The sequence below is a fragment of the Crocodylus siamensis genome, chromosome 6 (assembly GCF_052110815.1).
Source record: "Crocodylus siamensis isolate JL-2025a chromosome 6, ASM5211081v1, whole genome shotgun sequence".
Classification (NCBI taxonomy): Eukaryota; Metazoa; Chordata; order Crocodylia; family Crocodylidae; genus Crocodylus; species Crocodylus siamensis.
Window position 1 is genome coordinate 21,420,870 of NC_143400.1, and position 10,505 is coordinate 21,431,374.

At 58.8% G+C, this 10,505-nt stretch overlaps 1 protein-coding gene across 1 annotated transcript; it reads right to left on the reverse strand.

Annotated features, from left to right (window-relative positions):
- Positions 1-2,742: 2,742 nt before the first annotated feature.
- Positions 2,743-9,651, reverse strand: LOC149861571 (uncharacterized). Its single transcript, XM_090053773.1, has 8 exons — positions 9,465-9,651; positions 8,817-9,143; positions 8,115-8,414; positions 7,157-7,255; positions 6,606-6,980; positions 5,623-5,934; positions 5,011-5,367; positions 2,743-4,461 (listed from the first exon to the last, which is right to left on the reverse strand). The coding sequence occupies exons 1-8, from the start codon at positions 9,649-9,651 to the stop codon at positions 4,280-4,282; spliced, it is 2,139 nt and encodes a 712-aa protein (XP_089909899.1). The 3' UTR covers positions 2,743-4,279.
- Between the last annotated feature and the right edge of the window lie 854 nt (positions 9,652-10,505).

Sequence of the window (10,505 nt, forward strand, 5' to 3'; positions counted from 1 at the left end):
CGCCTCAACAGGCTGGATACCTTCAAGCCAGACAGCCCTGATGGGTTACACCCCAGGGTACTCAGGGAGCTGGCGAGCATCATAGCCCAGCCCCTGGCACAGATCTTCAAGAGCTCGTGGCGCTCAGGTGAAGTGCTCGATGACTGGAAGAGGAATGGTCTAGTGCCTATCTTCAAGAAAGGGAGGAAAGTAGATCTGGCAAACTACAGGCCCATCAGCCTGACCTCTATCCCGGGGAAGGTCTTGGAAAAGATTATCAAGGAGGCCATCCTTAACAGACTAGCTGAAGGCAATATCCTGAGGGATAGCCAACATGGGCTTGTTGCAGGTAGGTCTTGCCTGACCAATCTCATTTCCTTTTATGACCAGGTGACCTATCACCTGGACAAGGGGGAAGAGATCGACTTTAAAAAAGCCTTTGATCTGGTATCCCACGATCACCTCTTGGTTAAACTGGCTAACTGCGGCCTTGACCTCACCATGATCCGCTCGCTGGGGAACTGGCTCTGCAGTAGGACCCAGAGGGTGGTGGTTGATGGGACCCAATCGTCATGGTGTCCTGTGACCCGTGGGGTCCCACAAGGCTCTGTCCTTGGGCCTGTACTTTTCAACATGTTCATCACTGATCTAGACATTGGTGTCAGAAGCAGACTGGCCAAGTTTGCCAATGACACCAAACTCTGGGGTAAAGCGTCCACACCTGAGGACAGGAGGGTGATCCAGGCAGATCTGGACAGACTCAGGAAATGGGCAGATGAGAACCTGATGGTGTTCAACACCAAAAAATGCAATGTTTTCCACCTTGGGAGGAAAAACCTGCACCCTGCTTATGGGCTCAACAGTGCTACGCTGGTTAGCACTACAGATGAAAGGGACTTGGGGGTCATCATTGACCACAAAATGAACATGAGCCTTCAGTGTGATGCTGCAGATAGTAAAGCAAGCAAAATGCTGGTTTGCATCCATAGATGCTTCTCAAGCAAATCCCGAGATGTCATTCTCCCCTTGTACTCGGCCTTGGTGAGGCTGCAGCTGGAGTACTGCGTCCAGTTTTGGGCTCCACAATTCAAAAAGGATGTGGAGATGCTTGAGAGAGTCCAGAGGAGAGCCACGCGCATGATCAGAGGTCAGGAAAACAAATCTTACGACGACAGGCTGAGAGCCATAGGGCTCTTCAGCCTGGAAAAGCACTGGCTCAGGGGTGATTTGGTGGCCACCTATAAGTTTATCGGGTGCTCATCCAGATCTGGGGGAACGTCTGTTCATCAGAGCGCCCCAAGGGACGACAAGATCGAATGGTCACAAACTTCACTGTGACTGATTCAGGCTGGACATAAGAACGAACTTCTTCACTGTCCGAGCCCCCAAGGTTTGGAATAGCCTGCTGCCGGAGGCGGTTCAAGCACCCACTTTAAATGCCTTCAAGACACATTGCGATGCTTATCTTGCTGGGATCCTATGATCCCTGCTGACTTCCTGCTCCTGGGGCAGGGGGCTGGACTCAATGATCCTCCGGGGTCCCTTCCAGCCCAAATGTCTATGAAATCTATGAAAACTCGGGGCCCTTTGGCCCACGCACTACTCTGCCTACCACCAAGTCCTCGCGTGCGTTGCAATTGGCATCAGGAAGGTGGCACTTGCCACATCCCCAAGCACAGGGCCGTCCACCCAAAACCTGAACAGTAAAGAATTAGCTATAAGCCCCTTGGGCAGTAATCTTCCACCTTCCCTGGACCCCGACTCTCTGCTTGTAGCAAGCCAGCGTGTGGTCTCATTAAAAAGTTCTTCCTTGTTACAGCATCCAGCTGCGGTTTTTGCTCATTCCTGTATTTTTCTTTTTTTTTCTTATCAGGTCCCTGGTGGGCTCCCATACTCCTTTCCATGACTGTAGCTTGGTGTGAGGGTGGCCCAGCACAACCAGATCCAGCCCTGCTCCTTCTCTGCTCCTGGGGCAGGGCCTCGTCTGGGCATGAGCTCCCCGCATTTGTCATCCCCCTCTCCTATCTCCCCCCCACCAAGGACCTGGCCTGTGTCTCTCACTGACTCTGGGCCCTGTCCCATGGGCACATGCAGGGTCTCTTGCTAGGGAAAGAGCCTATTCCCAGGGGCTTACCCTAGCTATGAATACCCCTGCTTGGGGGGCAACGGGGTAACAGCAGTGTGGGGGGCAAGGGGGTTCACGGAGAGGCCAGGATAGGACTCCTGGGTCCCCCACTCCCTGCCTCCCTGGACACCTGGGTCCCTCACTCAATGTAAGCACTGCTCCTTCCCCACGCTTCCCCTGTGTGTGGTTTGGGGGCAGAGGGGTGGCACTTTCCCCCATGTGGAGTAGGGCCAAGGGTTCGCAAGGGACCCAAAAGCCCTTGTCTCTGCCTGAGGGGCTCGTGAGCAGGGAGGGGGTAGAGCCAGGGATGTGTGTGGGACATTGGGGCATGGGCGATGTGAGAGCAGTGGAGGCTCAGAGGTCTGAGGGAGCCCAGGGGGTCTGGGGTATGGGTGGTGTCAGGGAGCTACAGGGTGTGAGGTGGTGAGGAGGATTATGGGGTCTAGTGTGGCTGGGATATGATGGAAGTGAGGTGTTTGGGGGGTTGTAGGGTCTGGGGGCACCCACAGAGCCAGGTGGGATTTGAGGGACAGAGTACAGCAGCATGACAGGTCCTGGTGGTGAGCTGGTCGGGGAGGGTGGGGGGAGGTTATGGGGTACTGTGGGGGTCCTGCAGGTGAAATGGGCCATGAGGAGAATTTAGGCTGGTGCATGACGACATGCAAGTGGGGGTCTAGCGCTTTCAGGGGTTTGAGGGGACAAAAGATTGCTTCTGAGGGTGACAGAAGAGAAGAAGTTTGCTCTGGGGTCACTGGGGGTGTCCTGGGGTGGGTTTGCTGTCTCTGGCGGAGGCAGCAGGGGCTGGGCTGGGGGTAGGGTTACGGGCTGATTTCTCAAGCTTAAATCAACAGCAAGACACAGGTGTTGCTCTCCCATGATGGGGTATGGTGACCATGTCGTGTTACTTGGGGCTTAGATGATGGACGTGCCTGGGCTGGTTTGCAGGTCCCTTCCTGTCCCCCGGCTCTGTGCTCCCTCCCCAGTATAACACACTTGGTCCGTTCTCGCAGCGGCTGACACCCCACCCTGTAACGCAGACCCATTCCCTCTGAGCATCACTTCAGCAGTCTTTGCTGTGCAAACTCGCTCTTGAATGCTGCAGGTATTGACTGATGCTCCAAAACCTGGACGAGTTAAAGATAATGCATTACAAGCAATGCAACTTACCTCATCTAAGAGACCTGCTGCGTGCTGTTAATTACTTAGACCCCAACAGGGGAGTTTCTACCTGCAGATGATCTCAGGTGGCCTCGTTGCAATGGGGCCCTTTGGGCAGGCTCAGAGCCAGGGTGGCAGGACCAAGCCTGTGAGTGGTCTCCATCTCTCACAAGTGCATCCTTTCCCATCCTGCTGGAAACTGTTTGGGCCCTTGTGACATTTAGAGGAAAGGACAAAACTAGGAGCAAAAGGGTCAGATCAAGGGCTGCACCCTCCTATCAGGCTACTAGTTGGATTTTAACACGGCATCAGTAAGACAGGTTTTATTCCACTTATGAGCGGGATGAGATATGCACTGCAGCTGCCTGGTACAGAAGCCAAATAGAGCACACAGAAAGAGCAGGGTATGCATTTGGTCTCCCCCGGACTTAGAGCTGTGGCTCTGTCCTTAGGGAAGTGATCAGAGTGTGTCTGTGTCTGTGGGGCGGGGGGGAGGTATTTCATGGCTGCCTTCAGATAAAAGACTTTACCAAGGGGAAAAATGGTCATTTGTTGCTTGCTGTCATCTTGTGAACGACCTCTTCTTCCTCTTCCTCCTCAGCCCCAATGGGAAGCGTGACCCATGCTGTCCCAGGCTTTCATTGGTCTGCTGCATGTGACATCATGAAGGCTGGGCTGGATTCATTGATGGCAGTCAGCACCTCCCTCCAAAATGTCCCACCTGTCCCTGTTACAGATGGAGCTGTATTTCCTTTCACGCTCTGTACTAGGACGTCTCCCTCGGCCCCAGCCCTGCGGCATGGATCCTGGGGGAACATTTTGGCTGGCCCAGGAGACGCATCTAGGGACCGAGGCCTGGCGCAGCCCATGTTGTGTCCTGGGGCCCCTCTGTGATGCTGTGCTGTGGACATGCCCACGGGCTGGTGGGGTGAATTATTGCTGCGCTGGGTTGTGCCGAGTCCGGCGCTGGTTGTGGACTAATGGGGAAAATTGCTCACTCGGTGAGAGGCACAGTCCTTAAGTGCACAGCTCAGGCTCAGCTGTCATTGCAGATCCTCGTTCTGTGCTGCTAGGAGGGTCTTTAGGGGGAGGTGTACCCTCCACATGGATGCCACTTGCCCCATGATGCGGAAGAGGAGTCTCATCTTGTGTGGGGAGCTGCGGGGAGCTCTGGGCTGGATTCTGTGCTTGGTAGCCGCCTGCAAGGGAACAGCATGGGCATGTCCTGTCCCTCCTGAGCCTGATCACCCTCAGCCCCTGGGGTCATGTTCCCTGCCATGGTGCTCGGGGAAGGGTGACAAGGTCCCGGCTTCCGTGGTGAGCGGTTGGCCTGAGTCTCAGGGGACGCTGGGGGATGCTATGGGCAGAGAAGGGCAGTGAGGAGACCCTCCCAGGGCAGAGAGGTCTGAGGGCAGAGCTGGGGGCTGGAGCAGGCTGCTCACACCCCACGACCCCCAGGCCGCAGCCTGCAGCACCTGGGCCAGCTCCAGCTCGCGGGTCCTGCTGAGGCACGAACCTAGGGCTGGGGCAAGGGCTCCCGTGGTCCTGACACGGGCTCCGCACTGGCTCTGGAGCCCGCGGCCTCTGGGATGCAGCCCCAGCCCATGGGAGCTGAGGAGCGAGTGGGGGGGACGGCGCTTGTCAGGGACTGTTCCCTGTGCGGTGTTGGACGCGGAGCGCACGGGAGCCCCAGCGCTGGCATCGCTGTTCACATTGGGCTGCAACCCGCTGGACGCAGTGGGACTGACCTGCCAGACTGCACGTGCAACGACTCTCGATGGGGGTCTCCAGGGCGACATGTCCCACCCGGCAGACGTACTCTGCACCCAGGTCACCGAGTAGGGTGGACTTGAAGCGGAGTCTCGTCTCCCGCTGGAACCTCCTCCCGTCCCGCGCTAGCACGGCTTCACCAGGGTCAATGCTGTACTCAGATGAGTCCTGCAGGGCCACAGCGCCAGCACCTCTTACACCCCTCCTGAGCCAGGCCAAGCTCAGCTCCCCCGGGAAATACCCCGTGATGAGGCAGCTCATGGTGACTTCAGTCCCACCAAAGGTCAGTGCACGGTGCACGGAGATTTGTGACAGTTCTGGGGGCCACAGGAGACCTGGGAAAGAAACACCCAGAGACAATGAGAGGTTTTGTTCGGGGAGCTGGGGAGAGATGGGAGAGAGAGACTGACCCCCCGCAATGGGGCTGGGACCCCCTGAAATCTCCCCCCTTGCACCCTGAGCCATCAGCATCTCCAGCTGGGCAGTGAGATGGGGACCAGAGGACCCCACAGCTTGTCCCCCTGTCAGTGGCCTGGTAGGTCAGGGAGATTATGATCCCCGCTCCTGAGCCCAGGGGAGCCATCACTCACCGGCATCCCTCAAGCTGAGCTCTCCCGCAACAGGGGTGTCCCCGGGACCGTGCTGCACAGACACTTGGACTCGGGGCTCCGGCTGTGTCAGGCTCCGGCTGGGCACTCTCCAGACGCTCGTCGCTGTGAAGGTGCCATCTGCGTTGTCCTCGACCTCGCTCGGTGCAGCCCTCTCCCAGACTTTCCCGTCGCAGCTCCACTCCACGCGGTGGATGTCACGGGGGTAGAAGTTCTGGATCCGGACACTGAACGGCACCTCCCCTGGGGGGTCCCAGTCCGGCAGCACGCGGATCTTGGACAGCCTTGGCCGGGCTGGGGACGCAGCCGGAGAGGTAGTGAGAGCCCGGGCTGGGAGGAGCTCTGGGCACGGGAAGATCCCTGCCATGCTCTGGTTTCATACGGGATCCCCGTGAGGTTATTTCTAGCCCCGCACATCCCTCTGGGCACTGGAGCCACGGCCAGGAAAAGGAGTGGGGAGATCTCTACCTCGACAGTCGTCCCCCTGCCCCCCCGGGCCCTTCCCACATCAGCTGGCCCACGAGGGGGACGGGGGAGTCCCACGCAGCCTGCACCCAGCCCCTCGGGGGTCCCTGGTGATGCTCTGTGTGCTCAGAGCCGCTCTAGGCATGATCCCAAGGAGACTGGACGCTGCTGGAGTAGCCGTGAGCACGGAGGGCAGGGCACAACCCCTGGCCCGTGAGGGGCGACTCCACAGTCTCCCTGCCACACGCAGAGGAGCCGAGGGGACTGTGGGGCAGGGCACCCTGGCTCTTGCATGGGATCCTTCGCAGCTCCCCCAGGACAGAGATCAGGCAGAGCAGCTGCTGCCCCCTCTGAACCCATCCCCTGGCAAAGGGCCCAGGGGCGCCTGCGCCCACGCCCGGCAGGTGCATCCACCCACCCTCCCAAGCCTCCGTGAAGGTAATGCCCAGGCCACGGAGGTTGCTCCAGTCCTGGGTCTCTCTGCAGGCCTGGCCACTCACCGCACACCCGTATCTCCTGGGTCTCGCGCTGCTCCCGGATCTGTCTGGCCTCGTGCTGGAAGACGCACCTGACGCGCACCCCATCGTCCTGCTTTGTGGGGGTGAAGATCAGCGAGGCCACGAGGCAGGTCCTGGATCTGTCCACTGTTGTTCTCCAGCACTCGGGGGGAGGGTGCAACAGCGGCCGGTGCTCTGGGCCCTCCCCAGCTCCATCCTTCCCGGTCGCCATCCCGACCTCCCCATGCATCAGTTCCCATGTCACAGCCATGTCCTTAGGAAACATCCCCTCCATGCAGCAGCGCAGTGTCACCTCCTTCCCCAGCAGGTACTGCGCTGGCCCCTGCACCTCGGAGACCAAGTAGCGGGCTTTCCTGCCTGGGGTCAGAGCAACAGCTAGGTCAGTTGGGTTGAAGGGCGTGGGGGGCCAAGAGCTGCAGAGCGGAACGGTGCAGGGATGGGGACCGCGCTCTGCAGAGGGGTTCCCACGCCCGCTGCTTTTTCCCTCTCCCTACAACCCCCAGCCTTGTCCCCGTTACCGTCCTGCCACTTACTCCAGCAGTAAATGGCCATTGCAGCAGCTGCCACTGACACAGCGATCCCCAGGGAGACTCCGATGATGGTGCCAGTGTGATCTGTGCCGGCCTCTTGGACTGAATAGGAAGGAAAATCACAGCCCCACCAGGCTCCACTCAGCAGGGCTGAATGGGAGGCGGGGGGCAGACAGGGGTGCAGTCACACCCTGCTTTCAACCCTCCTCCCCCAAACCTTAGGCCTAATGGCCTGGGAGGGGCAGCGCCATTTCCATCCAGGCAGTGCTGAGACAGTCCATTGCCATCGTGGCTCCTTGTCATCTCCCTGATTCCTGCTAATCTCTCTCCACTTTGCGCATGTTAACAACCCTCTCTCCTTTTTAATGGTCTCAGTGTGCCCCTGTTCCAGCTCCCCTTTCTTCTACAGCGCCGCAGCCTGCCAGGCACTCCAGACCACTTCTCTGCTCTGTCTTACAGCCCTGCAGACAGCTTTTAACTCTAGCTACAGCCTTATCTCAGGTGCAGTAATTCAGGGGTAGAAGTAACTGCCAGTGACGTACTGGAGGCACTGACAAGGCCCTCCAGAAGGCTATATTTTCCTTTATGAATTTGAATTTGGGACATAAATTCATCTATAATGATGACAGCACTCATAATACAATAACCTTGCCTATTTTTGGCCTAGTTTATTATGCTATTTAAAACAGATAAAACCTGTAGCAAATGAGGGCACATTCTAATAGTTATATGTATATATTTCTGCTTCTTTCTTAAAGGGATCAGTATAGCACTACCCCCGGCATGTTGGCAAAGCTTCTCATTTCTCTTTAACTGGAGAAGAAGCCATGTTGGGTCTGTCATGAGGATGCGCTATGCCAGCTGCACCCAGCCACTCCTCCCTTCCCCTCCCATTCCCAAATCCTAGATCTGCCTACGTTTGCCCCCCAGGGCTGACTGTCAGGCCCACCTGTATCCTGACCTGCAACTTCCAAGGGGAACTCGTCTCGCAGGGGCTGCTCCAGAGCCAGGTGCTGGACGCGACAGGAGAAGATGCTGCCAGCGTCGCTCCTGACAGAAGTGAAAGTGTAGGTCAGGGTGAAGTTGAAGGTCCCATCTGGGTTTCTTTGTGGGAGAGAAGGGGTGGTGTTGTTCAGGACCCGCCCGTCTCGCAGCCATGCGATGTCCACCTCCTTGGGGTAGAAACCCCACACGTGACATGGGAGGGAGACGATGGTATCAGCCACAGCAACGCGCTGGGGGATGGAGATGCTGGGAGCAGCTGGAAGAGAGAGAAAAACCCTGCGCTGCCTCTGGGGTCTGAGTGACAGGCCTGGGTCACGTTGGGAGCCTGCAGCCGGCCCTGGCACTTGGCACAACGCCCCCACCCCGAGCAGGGCACGTCAGCCAGATCCAGAACTGGAAGGGAGTGGAAGAGAAAGGCCTTGCCTTTGCTCTAAACTGACGACCTCCTAGTCTCGTGTTGTGCCGCCTCATTCCTGTACTGGGATTTGGGTGGTCTGGGAGTCCAGGGCTGGCTGTGGCATTGGGCACAGTCCCAATGTCCCCTTCAGCCCTGCGCTCCCTGGCTCACAGCACCCCAGCACCAGCTTCCTCCAGTTTCCCTTCACCCAGCGCAGCCAGGGCCACCCCAGGGATATGGGAGTCCCTCTCTGGTCCTCACCGAGCACACGGAGGGTAGTCTGGGCTTGCTGCTGCTGCTCCCCATAGCGCACCACACACTTGTACAGCCCCTCGTCAGCCAGTGTCACCCTGGTCAGCACCAGGGAGGCGTTTCCACTCTCCAGCGCTGTCTCCACCAGGCTGGCTCCGGGCTGAGCGTGGCCCTTGCCTTCCGCAAAGTGTGCAATCCTCTCATCCCAGAGGTACCAGGTCACCCGCAGGGCGCTCAGGGCCACCGGCCCCCCGACATTGAAGAAGCATTGCAGTTGGGCCCCAGCGCCCAGCAGAGCCTGGGAAGAGTGTGCCGCGCGCACCTGCAGCTGGACACCTACAGGGAACAGGAGCAGCAGATGCCAGCGGCACCCCTACAAGAGCCCCCACTGCCCCTGGGCTCCCCACATGCCCCCAGAGCCCACTGTGGGAAGTGGCTGGGATGTCTTTGCATGGGGCAGTAGCAGCTGGCCCTGCACCTCAGCTGGACATGGCCCCCAGCCCTGAGGGAGGTTTGCACCTCCCTCCCCTCCTTGCCCTTTCCCTGTGCAGTTGCTCTGTCCCCTCCCTCAAACCACTGCCATGGTGGGGGAGGGCAGAGGCAAGGGCCAAGGGAGGTGGTATAGTGGGGTTGGCCTCTAGCCAGCCGCAAACTCACATCTCTGGATGCCTGGGTCCCACCCCCAGCTCTGGCATGAGGTTGCTGGCAAGCCCCCTTCTCCTCTGTGCCTCAATGTCCCCACTGCATGGGCGTGCTGGTGTGCCCAGTCCAGCTGATGTCTCCTCTCCACTGTTTGGGTTCCTTTCCCGGGTCCCAGTGGACTGTGGGTGGTGCCTCCACACATCCCTGGCTCTACCCCCTCCCTGCTCACGCGCTCACAGACTCGGCACCCGGGTGCAGGGCTGGGATGGCCCCGTGTGCTGCCAGGACTCTGCTCCCTGTCTAGGAGGGGCTTGGGCCCCATCCAGCCTTGGCAGGGGGATGCGGGGGACCAGACTTACCACCAGCTGAAGGGAAGAGGAGAGGGAGGAGGAGGAGAGCCCCTAGCCCCATTGCCCCGCCATCCACAGCTCCCTCTGCTCCAGCAGCATCCGCTGGGCCCTGCACATTCCCTTTCATTCTCTGGATTGTGCAAAAACAGGGCAAAGGTTGAGGCCAACACTGCAATCCTGGGGAGGGAGGGGCCACAGTCCAGGCCCTGGGCTGCCTCACCCCAGAGTCCCAGAGCACGTGCTGCTGATGTCCCCGTTGCTGACCCTGCCCCATACCCGTGGCCCCCAGCAGGCTTCTCCCGCCCCCTAACAGGGGGGTAGCTCATTCTCAGTGTTCATGGTGGAGCATGAGGCATTGGGGTGGGTGACACCAGGGTCTCCGCTCATGGCCAGTGCTCCCTGGCCATCACCATGTCTGTGCCCCTGGGAACCCGGCCCTGGCTCTCTCTGCAACCAACCCCAGCTTGAGAGCTGGGGGAGCTGGGGCTGGCACGGAGGATGGCACTAGCTCTGTGGCAGCAGGCATGCGAGGTCCTAGAGCACTGGTGATGCTTCAGGGAATTGTGTGGTGACCACCTAACTACCGTATTTGCCAAAATATGACATGACCCCATCTATAATCCCAGCTGGCTTCCAAAAAACAGTTTGAGAAGTGGGTGAGCAGCAAGGGACACAGCTGCCACCAGGGACACGAGCAGATCCCCAG

Coding starts and splice junctions, on each gene's coding strand:
- LOC149861571 (XM_090053773.1), bottom strand. CDS start 9,651: ATGTGTGGAGGCACCACCCACAGTCCACTGGGACCCGGGAAAGGAACC. Junction 8,415..8,816: donor GACTACCCTCCGTGTGCTCG/GTGAGGACCAGA, acceptor TCTCTCTTCCAG/CTGCTCCCAGCATCTCCATC. Junction 5,935..6,605: donor CCAGGAGATACGGGTGTGCG/GTGAGTGGCCAG, acceptor CTGCGTCCCCAG/CCCGGCCAAGGCTGTCCAAG.